This window comes from Calidris pugnax, unplaced genomic scaffold (genome assembly GCF_001431845.1).
Source record: "Calidris pugnax isolate Ruff unplaced genomic scaffold, ASM143184v1 scaffold18, whole genome shotgun sequence".
Classification (NCBI taxonomy): domain Eukaryota; kingdom Metazoa; phylum Chordata; class Aves; order Charadriiformes; family Scolopacidae; genus Calidris; species Calidris pugnax.
This window is the reverse complement of record NW_015090812.1, coordinates 16,833,788-16,860,520: the sequence shown is the minus strand read 5'-3', so window position 1 is coordinate 16,860,520 and position 26,733 is coordinate 16,833,788. Positions and strand designations below refer to the sequence as shown.

The window sequence follows — 26,733 nt, the reverse complement described above, 5'->3', positions numbered from 1 at the left end:
ATTACACAAAGGATTGTCTTTGCTGCGGTATTACATCGAGGCAAAATCTACATGTTACCTTTAATCAAAGTGTTGCACAGAGAGAAACCTCTAATGTGCCTGTGCGGTGCCAGCTGATTGTTAAAGAATATAAATTGGTGTTTGCTGCTGATGCTATAGCTGGAAATGCAGTAGGAACATGTCCACTCCATCTTACCAGTGCAGTTACTCTGGTAATGTTTTGCGTAGCAGTTGTGTTTTATTAGAGCAGGATTATTGTGGATATAGATAATTTTGTTTACATTTGCAGCAAAACCAAGCCTTATAAGGAGATAGTTGGGTACAGTCCATGCATATGTTGGAACACACAGTACATGTATGTTTTCAGAAATAGGACTAGGTGTGATGAATAAGGTTATAGCGAGTTGAGCTGTGCTTTGTGTTTTGAATGTGATAAAGAATATTTCCTCTCTTGCACAAATCCAAATGTAGAGGCTTGACACCAGCTGGCAGCTAAGCCCCCACCCAGTCACTAGCTTAGGGCCCCCAGCAGAATGGGGAGGAAAATCTGAAGGGCAAAAGCAAGAAAAACTCATGGGCTGCGAAAAAGACAATTTAATAAGCAAAGGAAAAAAACCCAGTTGATGCCTACAGGTGATGAGGTCACTCACCACCTCCTGCCAGCAGACCGATGCCCAGCCAGTCTCTGAACAGCAGTTAATCTGAAAAATACTACCTTCACGACACCACAGTTTGTCACTGAGCGTGATCTTATATGGTATGGAATATGTTTTTGATCAGTTCTGGTCAGCTGTCCCAGCTTTGTCCCCTCCTAGCCTCCCACCCTCCCTCTGCCTGCTCGCTGAGGGGCAGAGTCAGAAACAGAAGCCTCAATGCTGTGTGAGCGCTGCTCAGCAAGAGCTGAAACACTGGTCTGTTATCAACACTGTTTTGGTCACAGATCTAAAACACAGCACCATACGGGCTGCCATGAAGAAAATCAACTCCACGCCATCCAGACCCAAATTTAAAATATAAATATCGGTAAATATTGGTTGTCTCTAATTTTCAGATACATGGTTATACAATTATTTGTGTTGTGCTGATGAAATGAAGGAACCTTCTTGACAGCCAAGTGCTGGATTATTTTATAACGCTTTATTCAGAAGCAAGCTGGTAAATTTTATAACAAAATATAAGGGTAGAAAATATTCTCAGTGCTGAACGGAGTCATCGTTCAGGATAGCCAATGGGCCATTAGTTGGGTAACACTGAACAGTAACTGGAGTTAGAAGAAAGACAGATTTTTAGGTGATACAGATAAGGAATTAGTCCCAGAACAACAGAGAAACTTGGTTAAGGTACCATTCTTGAGCAACCTGCTCTAGTGGGAGGTGTCCCTGCACAGGTCAGGGGTTTTGGAACTCGATGATCTTTAAGGTCCTTTCCAACTCTAACCATTCTATGATTCTGGGGGAGGGAATGGCATGCCAAGACTTGGTGAGTTTCAGAAGGAAGACCTGGAGTCAGCTGGGATGAGGAAAGCACACAGAAATGTACTACATGTAAGTGTGTGCAAAGGTGCTTGCATGCAGAGGAAGTCTGGAAGTTGCCATGTGATGCAACTCTGTTTCTTTTCCTGTTTGTGTTCCAAAATCTAAGCATTTTTGCACAGAAAATTCTATATCCAAATGTTAAGATTGTAAAGTGAAGCACACCAAGCAGTTAGCAAAACTTTTGGTTGCTTTTCAACCATAATTAGGTGTTCTGTCATGGTCACATCCAGTTTTTTCTACATCATGTCTCAGCATAGGATGGAACTGCTGTGTGGATCAACCAGGTTTGTGCAATGAAAGAGAATCTTGTCTCTGAGAGTTCTACTTCATTTATTGCAGGACTTTTAGGGTGTGCAGTGAAGGAGGCAGGGGTTACCAGATTATCTCATAGTTAAGATAGTTGAAAGGTGCTCTGAAAAACTGGCTTTTTATCTTGCCTCTCCTGTTGGGTACAGTCTGAGAACATGTTTTTTATGTGAATTATGAATTACCTTTTCTTCATTTTCTCAAGAAATTAACTTCTGCTGTTTGTGGAATTGAGTAATGAGAGCTGCAGCTAAGGTCAGTAAAGTCATGCTTTGACTATATGACTTCTTGTGTAATCCTACTTTTCCAAAAAGTGTGATCCCAGATATTCAATTTGGACAACCCTGGAACAGAAAGTTATCCTTGGTCTTGCTGCTCCTTCATAGTATGTACGACAGGAGTTACACTACCTCCTAATTCACATGAATGTGTTTTGGGGGGGAAGACCACACTAGTATTTGTGAAATACTCAAGTGTCACTGTGTTGTGCATCACTGGAAAGAAAGGCCACACAGGGTAATTCTAACTTTAAAGCAGGGTTTGTCCTCAGCAGATAAATGTTGTGTTACATGTTGATTAGTGAGCAGAAAACACTTGGTATTCTGTGATCTGGAAAACACAGGTGTCCTGTGGCATAATGTGATCATGAAGCTGTCATTATTTATAGCATTGTGGATAAGGGAGCCAAACTTGGGTGTTGCAGGATGACTTTATTTTGTCTTTTGCTAACTTTTGAGTGCTTGTCTTTGCTATCTTAGTAATATTTTTCTAACAGTAGTTATTTTTTCTGCAGGGTCTTTTTTGTGTATGTGTATATATCATATACATATGCTATATAAGAGAATTAGCTGTAAATACAATTAAATCTTGGAAACTTAGTTGGCATATAGATCTTTTAAAGGCAACTATAGGCGATCTATCTTTCTTTTTTAGGACATTTTGTGGAATATAAGAGAATTGATACCATTGGTGGTTTTACATCATAAAGGCAAAAGTCCACATTGGGAGAATGAGGAGTTCGCAGACATAGAGCGAAAGAATTCTGCAGATTCTCTGGCGTGTCTGTCATATTTGGTGTTTGTTCAGCATTTTGGTATTGATTACTTTCCAGTGGTGTTTAGGTAAGAACTCTTCTTCCTCACTTATCATACAACTGTGCTTTGAAGATTCTTTCCGAGCAGAAGAAAGCTTTGTGAATAGTTATGAATGAAAACTGTGTATTTCACTACTATTTGTTTTATGTCAATAGGCATTTATATTTTATGTAGCTTATATTATATACATGAGAATGTACTCCAGCCCTACAGTTTACTCTAGAATGGTTTCATTTTAGATGAGCTGTGCTTTTAGAGAAACTGATAGGATTAGTTACATGCTGAAAATTAATATGTATTAGATTTTCAATCACACATTTATGGACAGTTTCCACATAGGAGTTATTAACAGCAATTTGAATATTTTGTTTCTATTTCAAAATTACTGATTTAATAAAGATACTTTAATATTTGTTTTAAAAAGACTAATCCTGTCATATATTAACTATGTGCAAATGTATATGGTTTATGCAGTTTAAAGTAAATTTTTCTCTTTTAGTCCATCATACCTTCTGCAATGCAATATGACGCATATCGAAGTGCTACTGAAAAGGTAGGATTTACGGTATTTGGAGTTCTGGATAGTAGGTGTGATCTTTTATAGTAATTCTTAGAATCAAATTTTGAATATAGCAGATAAGTTGAAAGTAGGTTTTTAAACCTGAGAGTTAAAATGGCAAGTTCCACAACAGGATGGCTTCTATTACTAAGAAGTATAAAAAGCTGTATTAAACATTTATTGTTTTCAGCTTGTATTGTGATACTATTTTTAGAAACTTTATTCTGAAATGAAAATTAATATCATTTAAACACATGCAGAATAATTAGAGCCTATATTTACTTGTACTTCTGTAACAGTTAGTTTATTACTAGAGAAGGCTATTGTGATAATATTTATTTGAGTGTATTCTGATAGTATATGCACTTTTAAGTGAATAAAGATCAGGCTTTCTAAAGAAAACCAGACTTTTCTATATATCTTGTGATAACTTTACCTTCCATAAGCAGCAGTGTTGACCACATAGTTTCTAACACTGCTATAAAAGGGAAGTTTCCCTTTATGACTGCTTACTATTTCCTAGTAAAATTTAAACAAAACTTTCTGGTCTCTTCAGACTAGGATCTGCTGTGTTTTATTTAGGTTTGCAGAACTATGCAAATGGAATCACCTGGGAAAAATTTAATTTTCTTTGTTGATCGGTGTCTTGATACATGTGAGATGAAATGCTACTTTTGAGCATTTATAAATATTGAGGAGGGGGCAGAATTATAAATATTGAGGAGATGATTCTAATTCTCAACTTTTCACCAGCCAGTTTATCCTAAAAAAATCTTGGAAAGGAGTAATGCAGATACTATATTTAGAAAATAGAATGAAAGTTGTTGCAGGAAAAGTTCTTTTTGATCTCTGTTCTGGTATTTCTTCTGAGCTATCAACAGTGTCCCTTTAATTAACAACTTAAATATAATACTGTTTCTTTTTTCTGTAGAACAGAAGAATCTATGTTATCTAAAGGACTCGTAAGTTTTCTTTTAATCAAATTTTCAATATTAGAATGTTTATTTTTTTTCAGTTTAAAGTAATGGTAAAACTTTATTTTCCCTCTCTAAGAAAGGTACAAATAATAGTTCCAATAATAGTTTCAGAAATATTTTGAGGTTTAATTAGGTATTCTTTAGTTTTACAAACACTTTTATTTATTGAACTTTACATACATTCATAAATGTTTAAATTGCCATTATCACGTAAATGTCTAGCTCCTAGGAACTTTAGACATGCAAATGAGCATTTATAGTGAAGGTTGTAACATATGAAATGTTAGTCATATAGACTGGTGTCTTATATATGTGCAAAGTGTTGGCAGTTGTTTTGGTTTTTTTTTCCCTCACCTGCAGGATCTGTTTGAGAGCTGTTTATTGAAAATGGAAGACAATAGCCTTCTACATCAGTATTTAGAATTCAGAGATTTTATTAACGTGCCTCAGGTAATAAGAAGCAATGTACAAAAATCTCTCAAGTTTGATTATAAATAATACCTAGCTGTCTTCTAGGTGTTTGAGAGAGGACATGCTACTGTACCTGTATACACTTGTGTCATTAAATTGAAGCTTTCAATGTCTTTCTATACAGAATTGTCTTTTCTACCTGCTACAGCATTAAGTTTCAGTGACAACTGAAACATACTTAGTGTATGTACGGGCCACTGAGGCAGGTGGGCACTGATCTTAGTTGAAAGGTGATGCCTGGTCATTTTTGTCTCTTCCCTCCAAATCTGCTGTTTGGCTACATTCTTATCTGGTCCCAACAGTACAAGAATAGTGGTTTTGCGTATCAGCCCTGGGATTTCAACCAGTGAAGCTGATGTGAATTTCTCTGATGAGAATCTTCGCGTAGGCTTGGTTTTGTGGGCTGTGGGTTCTTGGTTTTGGTTGAGATTGGGTTTTTTTTTAATGTCTTGAGTAGATTTTGGTCAGATGTAATGTAATCTGTATGTAATTAGAAATTATGTTTTCTTTGTCCAACTGCAGGTTTTGGTGAAAGTTATGACCCTTTGTCCTATGGAGCATCTGGTATGTAATGAGACCTACAGAATCAGTTAACTGCTGAATTTATTTAATTAGAATTAATCTAATTAACATATTCTATTTTTTTAGAGAAAGAAGAGTTTAAATATTTTGCAGTTGTTCATAGACAAGTTCGAAGCAGAGGGAAAATATACATTATTCAGGTATGCATCCAAATTACGGTAGATTGTGTAATATCAGCCTTATTGCAGCTTAATTGCATAGATGTTAATGATTTCTGACAGTTTCTATCTGGTAAACCACGTTAATTTTACTATGATAATTTTTGGATAAATAATGAATTCCAATTGCCTCACATAAAATCATCTGTCTTACATAAGCCAGTGTTCAAAGGTTACATAGTTATCTTATTTTTCTGTGGTAAAACTCCCACTTAGCGAATAAGTGAATAATGTCATCTAAGTTTTGAGCTATTTAGGCAGCCTTAATGAGATAAGAGCTTTTTTTTTTTTTCTTTGAAGGTGTTTACTGAAGACAAGCAACCATGCTGGTGTGGAAGGATACATTATTAAAAATATAAAAGATCAGATTCATTTATCGTTGACGGTGAGTCTATTACCACCAGAAAACAAGTTGTCATCTCAAAATTCTACTAGTATTATATTGAAAAAATGTGTACAGCTTAAGCTTTGAGTGGTGTGTTAAAAAATCTACTTGGAAAAAAACCCTAAGATTGGGCAATTATCTAATTAAAATATTAATTTGGCTTTTTCTGCATATGTATTTTTATTATTTTAAAAATGTATTTCTCAGTTGCACAATCTTATTGTATTTTTCTTAGAAGTTATTATTGCCTTTTCTGTGCTTGAAAAGTCCAGACAGAATTATTAAATTTTTTTTGGTTTTGTTATGACAGTCAGCATTATGAGTGCTTCACAAACGTTTAATTCATCAGAAAGGATTGAGCTAGATCAAAGCCATTTAAATCTCTTTTTTTATAATGATTTCACTGAATTTCACTGAATTTCTAGAGTTGGAAGGGACCATAGAGATCATCTAGTCCAACTCCCCTGCTGAAGCAGGATTGCCTAGAGCTAGAGCATGTTACTCAGGACTGCATCCAGGCGGGTTTATACCAGAAAGTTGCAAAAAATAATTAAAATAAATTATTCATGCTTTTTTTTTTTTCCTCACTGCCCTTTCTCTTTTTTAAACTGCTTAGGACCTTTCGAAACCAAATTTTGATTCTTGAGGATACTGCCTTTTGTCAAATAGGACAATATAGTAAATTTATGCATATTTTATGCTAGCATAGTTATGTTTGAAAGCAGTGAATTTTTATTTATTAGATCATAGTCTGTCTTGTATATTGAATCAGCACGGGTGAAGAAGATGATAATATGAAAACTGTTCCAAAAGGGGCTTGCGCTAAAATTGAATAAGTAAAGGTATATTCTGAAATTTCCTTAGTAATTAATTTTTTGACTATGCAGCTTCAGAGTTATCTTAATACATTTCTTCCGTGTAGAGTTCCCTGGCTGTCAAAAAGATAAATAATTTGAAAAATATGTTGTATTAATTTGAATATTCTAGGTTTGTTGCAAAGAATTTTGCTACCGACATAATGGTAACAATTTCCAATTGCTATCCTTTTATTTCATCTTAGTTTTTGCGCCCTGCTAATCTTCATCTTTCCAGGTCCCTCATCTGATGACTTTGAACAGACAGTTACACTTCCTGTCTCCTTACTTAGTATCAGTGTTCCTTCCAGTCCATTCCTGGCTTTGTCCCTGCTCCCTCTCTTGTCTGGCTTCTGCCCTGTGCATGATCCCTCTTTTCTCAACCTTATTCCTACCTTATCTTATCCCAAAGATAAGGACTTTGCCAACAGGTGATCTTTGCAACAACTCCATGCTCTCAGCTTCATTGTACTGACATGAAATAGCCTCTTTTTAGAGGCCGTGACACTTTCAGAGAGGAGTGTGCTCACTTGCTCTTTGGGAATGATGGGCATACCCCTGAGAGAATTTTCAGGGGTCTTAGCTGCAAGGCTTTAAAAAAAAACTTCTGCTAAGCAAGTGAGAGAAGGTTTTGTTGTTGTTTTGCCCTTCCTCACTTCTTCATAGTTTTTTGTAATTTAGGGGAACTTTTGTGAAAATAGTGAGTGGTCTGTCTGTGATGCGGAGGGCATCAGAGTAATTATGTTCTGCCACTTCAAAACCTGGTACTCTCCATCTTATGCTTAAATGGTTCTCCCTTCTGTCCTTTCCCCTCTTCCAAAAGAAAGTAACTGAATGCCCTTCCCCTGTCAAAGAGCCATAGAGGTGGAGGTGTGCTTTACTTACAAGCATTGCTAGGAGTTGTGGATTTAGGAATAAGGAAAGAAAACTTAAAACACTTGATCATCTGTAAAAAAAATTGTGATGGTGCTATTATGAAATGAACAGAGGCTCTGGTAAAGATAGCTAATTGTTTCATAACTCAATATAAAAAAAAGAGTCCCTACTATGATATGCAAAGTTTATGTAAACAAATATTAACTGTATAAATGGTGGTATGATGGAGAATCTATTCTGATGAGACTGAAAAGAACAGCTTGGCATGAAGTAGGGAGGATTATGAAAAGGCTAGTTGTTTTTTTTTCCCTCACCTGCAGGATCTGTTTGAGAGCTGTTTATTGAAAATGGAAGACAATAGCCTTCTACATCAGTATTTAGAATTCAGAGATTTTATTAACGTGCCTCAGGTAATAAGAAGCAATGTACAAAAATCTCTCAAGTTTGATTATAAATAATACCTAGCTGTCTTCTAGGTGTTTGAGAGAGGACATGCTACTGTACCTGTATACACTTGTGTCATTAAATTGAAGCTTTCAATGTCTTTCTATACAGAATTGTCTTTTCTACCTGCTACAGCATTAAGTTTCAGTGACAACTGAAACATACTTAGTGTATGTACGGGCCACTGAGGCAGGTGGGCACTGATCTTAGTTGAAAGGTGATGCCTGGTCATTTTTGTCTCTTCCCTCCAAATCTGCTGTTTGGCTACATTCTTATCTGGTCCCAACAGTACAAGAATAGTGGTTTTGCGTATCAGCCCTGGGATTTCAACCAGTGAAGCTGATGTGAATTTCTCTGATGAGAATCTTCACGTAGGCTTGGTTTTGTGGGCTGTGGGTTCTTGGTTTTGGTTGAGATTGGGTTTTTTTTTAATGTCTTGAGTAGATTTTGGTCAGATGTAATGTAATCTGTATGTAATTAGAAATTATGTTTTCTTTGTCCAACTGCAGGTTTTGGTGAAAGTTATGACCCTTTGTCCTATGGAGCATCTGGTATGTAATGAGACCTACAGAATCAGTTAACTGCTGAATTTATTTAATTAGAATTAATCTAATTAACATATTCTATTTTTTTAGAGAAAGAAGAGTTTAAATATTTTGCAGTTGTTCATAGACAAGTTCGAAGCAGAGGGAAAATATACATTATTCAGGTATGCATCCAAATTACTGTAGATTGTGTAATATCAGCCTTATTGCAGCTTAATTGCATAGATGTTAATGATTTCTGACAGTTTCTATCTGGTAAACCACGTTAATTTTACTATGATAATTTTTGGATAAATAATGAATTCCAATTGCCTCACATAAAATCATCTGTCTTACATAAGCCAGTGTTCAAAGGTTACATAGTTATCTTATTTTTCTGTGGTAAAACTCCCACTTAGCGAATAAGTGAATAATGTCATCTAAGTTTTGAGCTATTTAGGCAGCCTTAATGAGATAAGAGCTTTTTTTTTTTTTCTTTGAAGGTGTTTACTGAAGACAAGCAACCATGCTGGTGTGGAAGGATACATTATTAAAAATATAAAAGATCAGATTCATTTATCGTTGACGGTGAGTCTATTACCACCAGAAAACAAGTTGTCATCTCAAAATTCTACTAGTATTATATTGAAAAAATGTGTACAGCTTAAGCTTTGAGTGGTGTGTTAAAAAATCTACTTGGAAAAAAACCCTAAGATTGGGCAATTATCTAATTAAAATATTAATTTGGCTTTTTCTGCATATGTATTTTTATTATTTTAAAAATGTATTTCTCAGTTGCACAATCTTATTGTATTTTTCTTAGAAGTTATTATTGCCTTTTCTGTGCTTGAAAAGTCCAGACAGAATTATTAAATTTTTTTTGGTTTTGTTATGACAGTCAGCATTATGAGTGCTTCACAAACGTTTAATTCATCAGAAAGGATTGAGCTAGATCAAAGCCATTTAAATCTCTTTTTTTATAATGATTTCACTGAATTTCACTGAATTTCTAGAGTTGGAAGGGACCATAGAGATCATCTAGTCCAACTCCCCTGCTGAAGCAGGATTGCCTAGAGCTAGAGCATGTTACTCAGGACTGCATCCAGGCGGGTTTATACCAGAAAGTTGCAAAAAATAATTAAAATAAATTATTCATGCTTTTTTTTTTTTCCTCACTGCCCTTTCTCTTTTTTAAACTGCTTAGGACCTTTCGAAACCAAATTTTGATTCTTGAGGATACTGCCTTTTGTCAAATAGGACAATATAGTAAATTTATGCATATTTTATGCTAGCATAGTTATGTTTGAAAGCAGTGAATTTTTATTTATTAGATCATAGTCTGTCTTGTATATTGAATCAGCACGGGTGAAGAAGATGATAATATGAAAACTGTTCCAAAAGGGGCTTGCGCTAAAATTGAATAAGTAAAGGTATATTCTGAAATTTCCTTAGTAATTAATTTTTTGACTATGCAGCTTCAGAGTTATCTTAATACATTTCTTCCGTGTAGAGTTCCCTGGCTGTCAAAAAGATAAATAATTTGAAAAATATGTTGTATTAATTTGAATATTCTAGGTTTGTTGCAAAGAATTTTGCTACCGACATAATGGTAACAATTTCCAATTGCTATCCTTTTATTTCATCTTAGTTTTTGCGCCCTGCTAATCTTCATCTTTCCAGGTCCCTCATCTGATGACTTTGAACAGACAGTTACACTTCCTGTCTCCTTACTTAGTATCAGTGTTCCTTCCAGTCCATTCCTGGCTTTGTCCCTGCTCCCTCTCTTGTCTGGCTTCTGCCCTGTGCATGATCCCTCTTTTCTCAACCTTATTCCTACCTTATCTTATCCCAAAGATAAGGACTTTGCCAACAGGTGATCTTTGCAACAACTCCATGCTCTCAGCTTCATTGTACTGACATGAAATAGCCTCTTTTTAGAGGCCGTGACACTTTCAGAGAGGAGTGTGCTCACTTGCTCTTTGGGAATGATGGGCATACCCCTGAGAGAATTTTCAGGGGTCTTAGCTGCAAGGCTTTAAAAAAAAACTTCTGCTAAGCAAGTGAGAGAAGGTTTTGTTGTTGTTTTGCCCTTCCTCACTTCTTCATAGTTTTTTGTAATTTAGGGGAACTTTTGTGAAAATAGTGAGTGGTCTGTCTGTGATGCGGAGGGCATCAGAGTAATTATGTTCTGCCACTTCAAAACCTGGTACTCTCCATCTTATGCTTAAATGGTTCTCCCTTCTGTCCTTTCCCCTCTTCCAAAAGAAAGTAACTGAATGCCCTTCCCCTGTCAAAGAGCCATAGAGGTGGAGGTGTGCTTTACTTACAAGCATTGCTAGGAGTTGTGGATTTAGGAATAAGGAAAGAAAACTTAAAACACTTGATCATCTGTAAAAAAAATTGTGATGGTGCTATTATGAAATGAACAGAGGCTCTGGTAAAGATAGCTAATTGTTTCATAACTCAATATAAAAAAAAGAGTCCCTAGTATGATATGCAAAGTTTATGTAAACAAATATTAACTGTATAAATGGTGGTATGATGGAGAATCTATTCTGATGAGACTGAAAAGAACAGCTTGGCATGAAGTAGGGAGGATTATGAAAAGGCTAGTTTGTATACATCAATCACATGTAGTAATTAAAAAATATTTCTTCCAGTGTTTGATTATTACTGTCTTTTGCTTTTCTGTTTTCCCCAAATATTTGTTAAATTATTTAAGATTTATTTAAGATATCTTTAAAATTTAAATTTTGCACTCAGCTATACTTCTTGCGTTATTTTTTCAGAAGGCATGTGACAACATTTGGTTTACAGGACATCACCTGATCTCCCTTCTAGATTTAGTGCTTTTACTTCCAGAAGGTGCTGAGACAGATCTTCTGCAAAACTCAGATAGGTGAGTTGTAATCACAGTTAGAGGCTTTTCTCCTTTTTTAATCTTTCAAAAAGACTTCAAATTACCTTACTACGATGGGAGTTATGCTGTCATGTAATTAATGAGATGACAGCATCAATGTATTTTAAATTTTTGGAACTAAAAATGGAAATGATCAGTTATTTCAGCCATTCTTTCAACTAAATGTATAGAAGAATGTCACAGTGCTATTGCATTGATTTTTAACAATAAGAAAGGAGTTCTTCCTCCATTCCCTGAGGATATAAGGCCTCAGATCTCAGATTACCAAACTAATTGGTAAAGCATTATTTCATTATGACTGTATGGTTTGTCAGCTTTCTGCAGAAGCAATTGGAGGAACAAAACGTGGTATATTGTCTTATGTGACACAGAGGAATAATAATTATCAGATACAACTTGTAGCGCACAGCCTTTTTGAAGCTATTTTACAGATTGCTGCTGGGAATCCAGTTTCTCATGAGTGGGAATACAGAGCCACCTGAACAACAAATACTTGTAATTAAATAATATAGCATTTACTGAAAAAGTCTCTGAAAGTCTCCTGTATAGGACAAGCTCTTCCTATATCATGACTAAAAGTTGGGCTTCTAAGTCAGTAGGGTGGTAGTATCCAGGTTGGACACATAACTACTTAAAAACCCGGATGTGTGATCTGTGATTTTACTGTTTATCTGGAAAAAGCAGTAGAGAGTTTCTGCTAAAATGGATGGTAAAACAAAAGCAAAACCCGTATTTTTAAGAAACACTCAAAAATTCAATACAGTAATAAAGCAAACTGGCGCTAGTTTCATATCAACTTTAGGTCACCAGTGATGGACGTATATTACAAATTCTGTAATGAGGTTCTCTCTCTTCAGAGAACTTTCCCTCACAATCACCAGCCTTCTCCAATCTGCTGACAGTTTTAATCTTGCAGAGTGTCAACTGTTGTAACATGGCCGTTACTGCACGCTGGTGCTCTAGGCTGAGCTATAATGCTCAGCACATCAGTGGTTGCCTTTTGTACAAATCAATATTTTTAGGATGGCTAGCTAATGGACAATTTAAATTATTATCCCTGTAATATAATTCTGTGTTCTAAATAATAGTGTATTTTTTATTCACAGGATTATGGCGTCACTCAATCTACTGAGATACTTAGTCATTAAGGATTGTGAAAGTGATAATCAAGTAAGTACTAATTGATTTAAAAATGATCAGTTACATAAGGGCTGAGGGCTGGATTCATGTGAAAGCTGTTTTCTTTGATTCAAAAACATGTTTTTTGCATTTTTCTTTGCAGTGGTCAGTAATGCAGAAACGATGTTTTTATTAACTACATCAGGAGATATGTGATATTTTATTTTGATGAAATTTGATTGCATTCATGCTTGACTGTTACTGTAAACAAGCTAATCCTTTTACTCTGCCTGATGAACTGTGGTCTATGTCCATAATTTTAGAGTATGTCACCATAAAATAAAATCTCTATCAAGTATTCCCAGGAGAAAAAAGTACTTGTTAATACTGCTAATTTATTTGGTGGTATACCTCAAGCATCCAAGTGGATTTCTTTATAATAATAATAATCCACACAAATAATTTTTGTGTGATACACTAAAAGTTAGTAGTATTACGATTTCTCAAACGTATTTAATACTCGTATTTAAATAGCTTTTAGCTGTGCAAAGCAGTGTGCTATATTTACAGCAACTGTGCAGCTACATGATAGGTACATGTTAAAAGCTTCTCTAGGAATCAGCATCAAAAAAACTCTTGTCTGTAAGATCCATCTGCTGAACTAACAAAAGGAATGGCCAGACCAGTGCAATTTTCTGCTACATTGCTTTACGAGATACAGAGTGGAATGTTTTATGCACAAACATAACTTGCCAGCCCAAACTGCCCACCACTGCAGTTTACCTATGTTGTGTTATAGGTATACCTCTTTACCTTCATTTCTGCTGTGTGTGGGTGTTGGAATGTAGCTATTTCAGAAATACTCTATTTAAACTTTGCAGCATATGAAAAATGTAAAGCTGCCTTTATGTATTTTACCCATATAATATTATGCTACCTCAGTTTAAAGCAGGATTTTACAGCTTTAGTTGTAATCCCCACCTCTTTCTTCTCCGTTTTGTTTAGCTCTTTTCTGTCGGAAGCAGTCAACAACATTTGTTACTGGTAGATCAGTGCAAACTGTACTTGTTATTTGACTGCTCTATGGCTTCTCAGTCTCGTATATTACGATGGATCTGCTGGTTTTGTGTACAGCTGGTCTCATCCACCTGCAGTTGATGAAAATGTGTTCTTGGATACTCAAGGGGAACCTTGTTTGAATTTCACAACTGGATTAATATATGGATTCCATATTCTACCAGCTGTTTTTATAATAAAAATATAATAATATAATATTTTATTATAATATTATTTTATTAGTGCTCTGACTTGCATTATGTCATTATAGTATTGAAGAGCCAATGGAATTATTTGTGTTTAGTTTTCCAATTACATTTCACTACCAAATGGCTGCTTATTCTAATAGTGCAATGCAATAAAATGCATCTTCTGTTGACTCTTTGAAATCATTTTGTTCTCTAATTTATGCAATTCCGTAGCTTTTTATCCACTGTATCATGTGGCGAACAAGTGTCAACTGATCTAGTTGAAGATGTCCCTCCTCATTGCAGGGTGGTTGGACTAGGTGGCCTTTGAGGGTCCCTTCCAACCCCAAATATTCTCCTTAGTACTAAATGTTTTGATTTTTGCATTAAAATATTTGTTTAAATTAGTCACAGTTTAAAGAAAAATTGCTTTTCAGTTTTCAAGTACAGTAAAGCCTTTCCTGACTTGAATAAGCAGTATCGTGGTCAGAGGAATATTCTAACCCACAATAAGTATTCTGAGGCATTCTGTTGTTCTCCTCTAGTTCCTTGACTTTCTTTATGATTTGAAGTAATACACTTCAGCATATAATTTTCTGTTTTCTAGAATACACCAAAAAAAATCCGATATACTTTTAGACCACACTGAGATGTATGAATACAAGTGTTATAAGTGCCTAATGATGTTACTAGTCTAAGTAGAATAATAATATGGCTTGCACTGATTACCCAAACCATAATGAAAAGGAATAGTAAAAATAGTTTTCAATTGGTGCATTTCTATGTTACTATTTATGTAATTAGTTAGTATTGATAGACTGTATCTGTTCTCAGATTTACAGAGTGATTACTATTCAAGTGCTCATTATCGTCCACTCAGTTTCATGTAAATGCATAGCTTTGTAAAAATAGAGAGTATTCCTCTTGATTATTATTAAAAATTTATCTGTAGTAGCACAAAGTTGCTGTAACAGTGCTGTCTAGTACCTGGCATAAAGAATGTCCCTACAGTTTGAGGAGAAAATAACATCACGTCTTCTGAAGTTTTCCCTTAAATTTAACCACTGCCAGTTCTTGACTTCCTCCCCGTCTCCCTTCATAGAGTGCAAGTGATGCAGAAAGAAAATGCTTCCTTTCATGTCAGTTCAGATTTTTTGATTGCTGAATAACAAGCACTTTCATTAATCAAGTTTAAAAATAAGTATTTTTCTGGAAAGTTATTTCTTCATTTTTAGCCCTGTTCTGGTGGAAGTAATTACCAGTTTTCTTACTTGACCACTTAACTTTGTGTCATTTAGCATTGAGATTTGTTGAATTTTCTGCTGTAATTAACAGTACTCTTTAACATTGAGAATTCTTATTTTTATTGTCCTTACTCCGCCCTTTGAGAATACTGCCTGAAGAAAGGAGTCATTTAAATGGCTCCTATATCTGAAGGCACAAAGACTGATTTATATTTGTTTCCTTCTACAGCAGTTTTGTAACTACAAGCTTCTAAGGTGCCAAGGCAGAGAAGTTTTCTTTTTGGGTGGTGTAACCTTGAACAGCCTTGTTCTTGAGCATCTTTTCCTTGTATTTCTTGCTTCCTGAGTGCAGTTATTGTGAACTCCTTCTTTCACCCCTGTCAAATTGGGGAGAAGTTCATGTGTCACTTGGGCTGCTGTGCCTAAGGACGGGGTAGTAGCATACCCAGTAACATTCCTACTTTTGCTTTTTAAACCGAATGCTGTATAGACAAGACCCTTATGTATTTGGGGAGCATGACATTTATCGGACCTTTCATTTGACAATGCAATACAGTGTTAATTTGGGAATGTGAATTTAAATAGTTGTGCCATTTTGCTGCTGAATTATCTTAAGAGAATCTACAACTGCTGTTTACTCGCTGTAGAGATTCTAGCCTGAGAAGGTGGCTGGTACACCCCCTCACACGTACCAGCATCCTTTCAGCTTTGCTTACAAGAACAAGCTGACAATGTGTGTTTCTATTGCTGTGCTTCTGAGCCTATGTACTAAGTTTGGCTCCCTCCTTTTGTTGGGTTTTTTTTTGACTCAAATTTTTGACAAACCATGCTGAAAATATAAGAGAGGAGCTTAAATGTCCATCATGCTGCTATTCATGCTGAAATGGATGAGCCTTTTTTTCTCCTAGCACAGAATTGAATGTTATAAAGACTAGTCTAAAAAACTTCTGCTCAAATACTTAGCGTTGCAATGCTCTGTCAAAAGTTAATTTTAACCTTCTCTGTTCTGTTTGAATAGACCGGTGTATGGACCATGCTTGCCAAGATCGAGCAAAATTTTTTAAAACCACTGCACGTAGGACTCAATATGTCAAAAGCACACTATGAAGCAGAAATAAAGAATAAGAAAGAAAACAGAAGAGGTTAGTTGGGTTTTTTTCCTTAGCTTTGTTCATATTTAGAAACTTTGGAAATTCTTTGGAAACAGAAAATTGGGGAGTGCTGTATAGATCATGTTTTATTTAACTGTTGACGCTATTCCAAATTACAAATAAAAATTCAGTAGTTTCTGTATTTTAATAATTTTCATAATTGGTCAGAAAAAACTGAACTTGTTTATCTCTCATCGAATTTGTAAACCTGTCACATGTAAAATGTCACATGAAGATCTTCAAAGCTTATTCTGCATTTATACTTTTGATTTTAAGGTTAGACAGGAGCTATCTTTGTGAATATATAGCCCTTAGGTTTCATGGTAGATGTAGGGAGGTTAACAAGAAAAGAAAGAATTCACACAGCAAGTAGGTACTGTCTTAAAGCCTGAAGAATTACATTCTGGAATTTTTACTACTTTTTTTTTTTTTTTTTTTAATGTGACACAGAGAATCAGATTCTGCTGTGGGTTAAGCAGACACATTCCACAGGGCATAAGAGCTATAGCTGCTTTAGGCTCTCTCTGTATGTCCGATCCTCTGCTCTTTTGTGGTCTCCAGTATAATTAAGACAGCCCAAGGAACTTGATGCTTCTACCAAAAATGTCAGTATGGCTTTTGGCCCCTGGTCTTATCCTCTTCTGTTATTGTAAACTATATGAGGCAGAGAAGGGGAAATTTTTCTAAAGGCAACCTGTGGATGTCTTTCTAAAGGGAATCCTTTAAAATGAATCGGGAAGCTTTCTGTTTTTAAGTCCCTCTTACATTTCTCCAGCCTTTGAAAAAGCACAAAGAGGCGAGTTCAGGAGACAACATCTAACTCGTAATAGTAAATGCTTTAGCCTTTTCCCCCCAGTGTGTATTTGTAAGCATTATGTTGAATTTCAAACATGTTGTCTGAATGTAAGAGTTTTTTCCCTTAGTTTTCAGACTTGTCCTTGTAGTTTTGCCTGCTGCAAGTAATCTGCCTGAAACAGAGGAGCCTGCAGCCTTTTCTTAATTAAATATGTATTTCATGTCTGGATTCATTAAGTCAAGCTAAAGAACCTTCTACAATTTCTCTGGATGTGGAAATATTAAAAATGCATCACAAATCAATCAGATTTAATATTTTTTTTTTTCTTTTAAGGAGCGTTTTAGCTATGTCTTTTTTTTAAATTGCAGATACTGCCAGTTCTGTAATGTAGACATAACAGGATATAGAAAGTGTAGTGATAGCATCCAGCTCAAACTGTCTTCCTCATAAGGTTCAGCACCTTCTCTTCTATGTTTGGTCAATTCTTAAGTTTGTGGGTTTTCACAGTTATTGTCTAAAAACATATTAATTTTTTTTTTTCATTCTAAAACTTACATAAAACAGCAGCCTGATCTCTGGTTGGTTATTTTATTCTGCAGAGGCACAAAGTTCGAAGACAATTTGTTCTGTAACTGTTAGTGGGGAAAAGATGCCTGCAATGACTACTGAAATGCAGCTTCAGGTGAGTTTGCGTTTCCTTCAGAGTTATTCAGAAGTATTGAATTTTTTTTATCAATCTGGAGACAAACATGTATGTACGGTGGGTAAAAAAAAAATTAAAAAAATCTTCTAATAAAAATAACATTAATCTCTTCTGTCATTTCAGGTTTTACACTCAGCACTCTTCACATTTGATTTAATAGAAAGTGTTCTAGCTCGAGTAGAAGAACTCATTGAAGTGAAAATAAAAGGTGGAATGGATGAAAACAGTTAGGTCAGCTGAAGTATTTGAATTAACGTATTTATTGTAAGATCATTTTGACTCCGACTTTAGTTGAAAAGGAGCCTACCAACCAAAGAGCAATTTAGAGTGGCCTCTAGAAGAATTGCAAATGCTGCTCTTCATGTCTTGTTGCTGTTCTTTTTTATTTTCTTTTGCTGTTGTTTTGTGTAATTCACAGAGATGACCTATTTACTAAAGTACTCTTCTTCAGAATTCAATGCTTTTTCTTAAGTTTAGAAACTAAAAACAAGGGGATTTTTTTGTTGTTATGCTGTGGCAAGGAGGTATGGTTGTGCATTTATTTTTCTGTTCATCTTCAAAATTTGTTAGATAATAGTTGCTGATTTGTGCTGTGAATTATAAAAAATTTTTTATAAAGTGACTGGAGAACCATTAATTAAAAAGAACCATTTAAGCACAAGGTATTTTTTATTGGCACTTTTTAATGTTGACAAACAAGCTTCCATATTTCCAGAAAGATAACAGTAGAAACGCTATAGCAAATGAAACCAGGTTTAAAGAAAAATACATCAACTTGGAGCCAAATAAGATGCTAAAACTTAGTAAAACAGCAGATAACACTTATGTTTAAGAAACACAGTGTATAAGATTTCATACATACACCTGTTTATGCATGGAAAAGCCATGCATATGCATAAGTATTTTGGCATTATTTTGATCATCCTTACAAAATTTTCCTTAAGATATATTAAATGTTTTGGGAAATTATTATATGAGCTCCTAAGTTCAGAATCAAGTTAAAACAAGGATGGCTTTTTTGGCCAAACATGGATGACTTTTGGTTTTTTCTTAGAATGTACATTTGGTATAATGTATGCTATTTTTCACTGTATAGCTATTTAATACAGATTTTCATTCCAAAGTCATAAGTTGTATATACAGTCTTTTGAAATGTAATTATATTTTTAAGAACATTCTGTATTTTGTTTAAAATGTAGCCACTCTATTTATGAATAAAAACCCCAAATACTAAATTAATTGCAGTGCGACCGGTACTCCTGAAGCATCTTCCAAACTGGACTGTTTTCTATTATTTGGGCTTTTGTCATTGCCATTTGGTAACGAATATCATCTACTTGTGGCTTGGAAGTTACCTTAGAGGAAAGAAAAATATTATGAGTAGGACACAATAACTCTATTCAACATCTTATTTTTTCAAATAGTACAAATGTAAAATTATTCAGCAGTGAAATTTGAGTCATAGTTTCTGAAATAGATATTCAGGAAGGGTGACAAAGAGGTGATTGGATGTATCCCTTTAGGTGCAAGACCAGTCCTAAACTAACCACTCCTGCCAGCATTGCATCTGATTATCTGGGTAGTATTTCAACAAGAGTTGGATATGGGCAGCTCAGAATTAGTTGGGTGGTGTTGCTCCCTTAGCCATGTCTGTTAACCTGGGGCAGAAATGTCAGTATTTAGGCCTTGTACCAGTTAGGGATTCTCTGATAAAAGATGAGCTCATTAAACTGGCTTCAGTAAGAAGTAATGAAATGGCAACTGACGGTTTTGTGGCATATACTATCATCACTCCTTTCAGGGCTCTCCTGTTGAAATCCACTGTAATCATTCTGAACAAGTATAAAATAAAATTCAAGTTTATAGGATCAGCAGTAATCTTAAAAGCTTTTTAGGTTAATGCTCTATTAAGAGACTGGGCCAAACATCAGTAGATTCCATAAAAAGTTTATGTACGACATTCAACGTTGTAATAAGTATTTAAGAGCTTTTGCCATATAATAAGCAAGATGTAACTTACACACTTTTAAAATGATGAATACTCTGAATAGGTTAATGATTATTATTTTGAGATGCCCACTTCAGGAAAGGATAAAATGTAAATTCGTAATTGTTTTCTAACATGTCATTCACCTTCCTGTTTTCATTTTTGGTACATGGGATGCTGCTAGTGCTATTGTAGTTAGTATTTAAGTTAGAATTTTCATAGAAAAAGTGTTCTTTAAAGAGGTTCAATAAATAGATTTCAGTAATAATGTGTCGATGCATACAGAGTATGTTGCGGATACACAGACAAATTACACTTATTAAGCTGTAGAAATAATATACTAGTATGTACATCATTAAAATTCACAAGTAACTAGAGTTTTCAGATTGGCATTTTTACTTTGAAGTTATTACATATTTAGATTTCATTCTGGTTCTGCGCTACTAAATGAAGTGGTAAATAAGAGCTGAATTAGAATCATAGAATAGTCGGTTGGAAGGGACCTTTAAAGGTCATCTAATTTGTCTTCATAGATGCTATTAAGAGCTTTTAAAGTTACCTTTAAGAATAATTTAAAGACTTGGCTAAAGCATCGGAGTCCTACCTCAATGTATTAGATAGATGCGGTCAATATGACCCAAAAGTTTCCATTAAAGAAAAATAAATATGTTATAGTTCTTGGATATTCCTGGCTAATATATTTCTGAAGAACTAATTTTTTTAAGTATATGCAACTAGACTTACCTTAGCTATGGTTAGCATTAACTTAACAGTTTCAGCAGTATTATGAACTGGTATGATACGTAAATTACTGCCCAGAAATCTGCACATCAAAATAAATAAAGGTTAAGATTACTTTTAGAATGCACGTTTAATTTGTTATGCCATAAAACCAAAAAGCATTCCCATATGATATAAACAACTTCTTACTGTGCCATCACCACAAGTACATAGAAGACTGCTTTTATTTTTAAAGGCAACTGGAGAGTTCATGCTGTTTGTATAACCATCTGTCCCATTTCTGTACCACTTGTTTAGGTGGGATTTGGAAGGGCTCATTTCTTTTTCTAGGGCTCTTTGGCAATCAGTCAGTCAACACTTCCTAAGCACGTGTACATTCAAAGAGAACTAAACCCTCTAATGCTATATTGTTGAAGACTGACTTTTCTCAGTGCCAGTAAAAAAACGTTTGGGTTTTTTTGTGGCTTTGGAAGAACACAGGAAATTATCTATAAACACTGTGCTAAAAATACTTCAGAATTTGAACTAAATCTTTGCAGCGTACTAGCTAAATATAGCAGTCTGTACATCAGATGTGATTAGGATAATGGGATAATTCTGCTAAGAATTTAATGAAAGACTTGTTCATTCAAATAATTTAACCTAAAATTTAATCTCTTTCTACAGATAGTGTTATTCATATGCATTCATTCTTGAGAACGGAATCTGAAGATTTAAAATAGTAGCATCAGTTGCCCTTCAGTGCAGTTGTGGAAGAGAGAGAGAGATCAAAGCTCAGGCAAGCACAGAGCCTTTCCTTAAGACTTGTACCTTAAGTGTGTTGTAACAATGACAAGAAAGTTAGCGTTGCTGCCGTTCACTGTTGTAGAGCTGAAACGTGATAGGGACTTAAAATTCCTCATTCATTGTTGTTAACTAATCAAAAATTTAATCCAAAGAAAGTGCCAGCTGCTCAGTTGCATACTCCCCTGTGACCTCCCCTTGTGACTACCACCTGTTCTTCCCGCAATCTGTTTGATGACTTGGACTCATTCACATTAAGACCTGTGCTGATTGGATGCCTGATCTAAGCTGGGCTGCCCATTCTTCTAATTAGCAAAAATAAATGTAATAGGCAGTGTCCTTCCCTAAGAGCAGGTACTCGGGTCACAGTTTTGCTAAAATCTGATGCAGAAACTGTTTTACATTTAGGGATTTGGGAAATAAATAGATGCAACTTTGCTAATGCTAGCAGTGGGCTAAGCAAAGGGTGAGCAAACAAGGGACAACAAAGAAACAATTACATGTACTTACCTAGATCCATGAAAATCAATTTCTATCAATAGTTTTCCTGCTAATTACAGCAGGCCTAAATTTAGTTTGTATTTTATCAAAATTAATTTGATCAATGGGCAGAATACTGGCCATTAGAACACAAGGCTGGTTTTTGCTCCAAGGTGTGTAAACTTTAACATAAGGATTTACTGAGCCTATTAGTGGAATGCTCATTTGAGCTGTGATGATAAAGATTGCTTTTCTCCTCCTTCTCCCATCATATACACAGCCTTACATAAAGTGTTTACAGTGTTGAACAACAATCCTGTAACATGTCAAGGGACTTTGTTTTTTAACAAGTCCAACAGGTGACTTGTAGTTTGAGAGAATATGGCACAAGTTTCAACCCCACCAATGCAAAAGCTCAGTCGGTGATGTACATACACTGGCAGAACTCCAAGCTGCCAGGTAGTAACAAAGCACATGCATCTAAAATACAATTACGCCTTGTCAACATCGATTTGGTATGGCCTGCAATGAAAAAACTATTATTTGAATAAAAATACTGTCTTAGCAAATGGAATATAGTTTCAAAACATCACATTTGTTAGTGATCAACACGTGCACAAACCCCCTTGTACATAACCACAAAGATGACTGAAAATTAGCATTGCCATCAGCTGCATAACATGTTCTCACTGAACAGTGGCAGAGCATTTACGACCTCTCATGAAAATTTATGGAATTTGCACAAATGGTAATAGATTTCCTACATTTCATCCCATACACTCTGCTACTCATCAGCATTTGGCAGCATGCCCAGGATTTAACGAAACCGGTGCTAGTTTCAAGGAGGTAAAGATCAAAGACTCCATTAGAATAGTCGCTTCTTTGATGTCAAGAGTGAAAATCAACTGCAGTTAGGCCTACTGTGCCTACAGAAAAAGTTTTAACTACAAGAATGGAGCACAACCTGATAACTGCTGTCAGCAGCTTTGTACTGAACCATGCAAGTTTTCAGGCTTCATTAGAAAGCACAGATAAAGTTTTAAACAAACCAGTTTTAATGTCCAGTTTCATACTTTTGGTGTAAAGGAATATTAATTATTTCAATTGTTCTAGCTCTGTATAATAGACTGCTCCAAGTAAACAGATTTTAAAAGCTGGTAAAGAATCTGTACTTTTCAATAAAGCCTTTTCTCATAAAGGAAACTTGCCTGTTCTGTTTTAAAAATTACCATGAAAAGGTACTGACAGAGCTAAGAAAACTACCTAATTTTCCAGTTCAAGGGAAAACTTTAAAAACAATTCTATTCCATAGCCCTAAAGTGATTGTTTGCTACGTTTTGAGGAACGTCCCCTTTTATTACCTATGACATGTCAGGTTGATTCACTTTTCATTTGCCATTAATAAGCGTAGGCTTTCAATAATTTTCCAGTGCACTGGCAAAAGAAAATTCATATCCCTGAAAATAATTCCTAAAATAACATTGCCCAATCTAAGATTGCTACTTCATTTCTCCCTAGCAATAAAAATTTTGGTTTAATGTTGAAATCATACCTTCTCTGAATCCTAAACATGATGTTCCATTCTTCTGGTCCATGACGAGCAGCTGACAAAACCAAAAAACTGTTCCGATGAATATTTATGAACTTCTGAATTCTTTTGAAAAACATCTCTTCCCTTGTCATAAGCAAGTCTTGAGTGTCTGCCAGTATAAATGCAACACCTATTGAAGAAATTGATATAAATGTATACATGATGGCAAGAACGTGATTAAATTCTCACCATAAACCAGGAAGCAGAATTTTTATTCAAACTTCAGTTTAAAAGGCAATTGGAACAGAACACATGAATGAATTTACACATCTTGACAGCGAAATGCAGTCCTGAGATTTGGCCAGTGATGACTAGTATTTTTAAGATAAAACTACAATAACTCAGAGGTTATTTTTGACCATAACATCAAAAAAACCCAACTGTTCAATCCACTCAAAGTACAGACATCTGAATGCCTTTGAAAGCAAATGCTTCAGGAGTAAGCAACTGCTATAATGGAATGAATTTAGGGCAAATGCAAAGTCTGATTGAAGGGCTCAGCAAGTCCCTTTTCTAAATGAGATAAACAAACACACCTGTAACATCTTAAAAGTAAGCTTAACCATCTACCATGAAAACCATTATAACCCCATCAACTAAGTTAATCTGAAAGCGAAAATTAAGGCAGCTGATGTTGAGGAAACTTAACAATGGAGGATACAAAAGACTAGGCCAATGTGTGCCTCGTTAATCCTTATAATTCAGGAATGCTTCAGCTTAAGGATCTCATCTGCTTGCCTAAAGCATCTTTTGCTCTAAAAAGGAAGAGTAGATATTTCATGTTTGCAGTTTCAGTGATTTCCTAATCAAACCTGCTCATGAATTCTTTCCCTAACTCCTCTGCTATCACCAGGTCTGCAAACTCAACTTGGAAGATGAAAGCCAAGGGTCCTGGTTCACTCTTGTGTTTACAGCCATGAATACTTAAAACCCTGATGACTGTCTTACATGTTAGCAGCACTCAACGTTTTAACAATGTCACCAAATCTCATGTAGCCGTTCTACAGTACATCCAAAAAAAGTATAAACCAATGAAAATGTTTCATCCTCAGAGTTCTCTGCTCCAGCCTCTGATTTATGTGCAATGACAGCACATCTCCTTCCACTATTGCAAGACATTCCAAAAAGGTACCTTTTATTCAGTTTATCGTAGCTTACAACAGGGCCTGATCTTGTACCTCATTACAGCTTTTGAGTTTAAAAACATAAACTTCAAAGTACTTTACCAGAGAGAGAAAAAATCACAGATCCAGTTTCCACTGATTCTGAGTATCGAACTCGGTGTTGTTGCCTCTGTAGAATTGTAGAAATTTCATGATTCTAAATAAATTTTAAAAAGTTAATTAAACTTTTTCAGCAAATGAAAATTTTAAATATTTGCATTGGAATTTATCATACCCTGAATGACAATTTTATATGCATACATTCAGTTTGCCACAGGAAACTCTTGCATAATACATAAAGAAGCTCAAACATTTTACAGTCTATTTTTGTAAGATGTGCTAAACGAGGATTTGGAGAAGCAATGAAGATACAGTAGTGTGTTTGTATTACTCCAGTTAATTAAACTGCATTATTTTCACAGATAGGGGTATTTCATTTGGAACCCAGTTCAGAAAATCTGTATGGAACATGGTTAAAGCTTTTTGACTGAATGCAATTCAGTCAGGAAAACTAGAACATGGCACTATGCAACATAATCATCTACAGAATGAGGCTGGTTTAGATATATTTTTCAGCCTGCAAAAAGCATTTCTGCAGTATGTTCTACAGAAGCTGCTCACACACATTTTAAAGATTAGATCACTGAATCCTTTTTAGCTAGTAGTGTGTTCTCTAACCAGCCCATTTAAAACATAACCTACCTGTCTGTATAGGGAAGTATGATTTAGTGGAAGAGTACAAAATAAAGTTAGGACAGCAAGTGAACCTTGAAGGAGACAGTAACCAGAAATGTTATGCTTTCAATTGGTCTGGGAAGGGAATACTCAATGACAGCTGCTTATGAGGTACAACTACAATTTTGGAAAAACTCTCTGCTTCAAAGCCACTGCTGACAGTGACTTTTTATTTAATGCACAAATATAAATAACAGCTATAAGAAAAGCATAAATGCACAGGGAAAATAGAAAGCTCATAACCAAAACTGATACAAAGCAATGCCTTTGTAACAGAAAAGCCATCTTAGATTTGTATTCAGCTATTTCTATGTCTCTGCTTCTTGAGAGACCTTACCAACAGCAGTAGTTTTGAGTAGAGCTGGGGCTCTTATTTATAGGAGTGAGTTATGCTGGCATAGCTAATGAGATCACTGCCCTCCAATACCTCTCACTATATTATGGATCAAGTTGCTCTTGAAGCAGTCCCCAAACTGGAACAGTTTGCAGGCTGATATTCCAAGACAAGCAGGCAAATAAGAACAGGCTTTAAACTGAGGTGACTCAGGAATTACCACCATTCACCCATTTATACAGCGGAGATGGAATGATAACCTTGTCAGCCAAGCTAACGTTAAGATATCCTTGCCTATGAATCAAAGCCCTCTTGCCTGTAAATTCTCCCCAGCTGGCATGAAATTAGTCTCAGCTGCAGGAAATAATTACCAGCTCCTTGACATACCCTTTCACTTTACTGAGAAACACAGTCCAGGCTTCTGAAATTAACAGATATAAATATACTTCAGTATCTGTAAGACCCAGTATTTTAAACTGAATTGCACACTTACTGAATAATCATCTACCCCGATGTTGATATTGTATAGTAGAAAATAAAGTGTTTAGGGAGAAATTCAGAAACTTAAAAACATTTCTGATGGAATTATTCATAGTGCTAATTTGAAAACAGCATTAGTGCAGTGCAAAAATGATGAGTCAGGAGGACAATCCTAAAGCAATATAACTCAGAATAGCAGGTGGCAAGAATACTAAGTAGATTCAGAAGTTGCTAGGGGAAAAACTACACACACAAAAGAAGAAACAGTACTATAGTAGAAACAACTTCAGACTAATGTCACTGTTTTATGCTCAAAAAACTATATTCATTGACATGGCATAAAATATTTCCATGTATAGACTGGAGGAAATGCTTCTTTCAGTGTTTCTTAGTGAGTCAGGTGCTGTTCTTTACAAGTGGTATTGTACCTGCAGAGCTGTACTCATAATAACTGTTGTTATCCATCTTGACTGTTCTTGCCCACCATTTGCTGTCAT

At 35.3% G+C, this 26,733-nt stretch overlaps 2 protein-coding genes across 2 annotated transcripts in view; one reads left to right on the top strand and one right to left on the bottom strand.

Moving 5' to 3' along the window:
- The window catches only part of GLMN (glomulin, FKBP associated protein), a 25,732-nt gene extending 6,551 nt beyond the window's left edge, over positions 1-19,181 (top strand). The window contains exons 8-19 of the mRNA XM_014939396.1: positions 2,775-2,962; positions 3,435-3,488; positions 4,426-4,456; positions 4,832-4,921; positions 5,465-5,506; positions 5,591-5,664; positions 5,983-6,067; positions 11,555-11,664; positions 12,792-12,855; positions 16,311-16,434; positions 17,839-17,921; positions 18,066-19,181. Coding sequence (XP_014794882.1) covers positions 2,775-2,962; positions 3,435-3,488; positions 4,426-4,456; positions 4,832-4,921; positions 5,465-5,506; positions 5,591-5,664; positions 5,983-6,067; positions 11,555-11,664; positions 12,792-12,855; positions 16,311-16,434; positions 17,839-17,921; positions 18,066-18,173 — 1,053 coding nt within the window. The 3' untranslated portion in view covers positions 18,174-19,181. The remainder of the gene's footprint in view (positions 1-2,774; positions 2,963-3,434; positions 3,489-4,425; positions 4,457-4,831; positions 4,922-5,464; positions 5,507-5,590; positions 5,665-5,982; positions 6,068-11,554; positions 11,665-12,791; positions 12,856-16,310; positions 16,435-17,838; positions 17,922-18,065) is intronic.
- Positions 19,164-26,733, bottom strand: LOC106886435 (chromosome unknown open reading frame, human C1orf146). Its single transcript, XM_014939395.1, has 5 exons — positions 26,665-26,733; positions 24,751-24,844; positions 23,486-23,654; positions 20,674-20,752; positions 19,164-19,297 (listed from the first exon to the last, which is right to left on the bottom strand). Exons 1-5 carry the CDS (start codon positions 26,731-26,733, stop codon positions 19,178-19,180), a joined length of 531 nt encoding a protein of 176 aa, XP_014794881.1. The 3' UTR covers positions 19,164-19,177.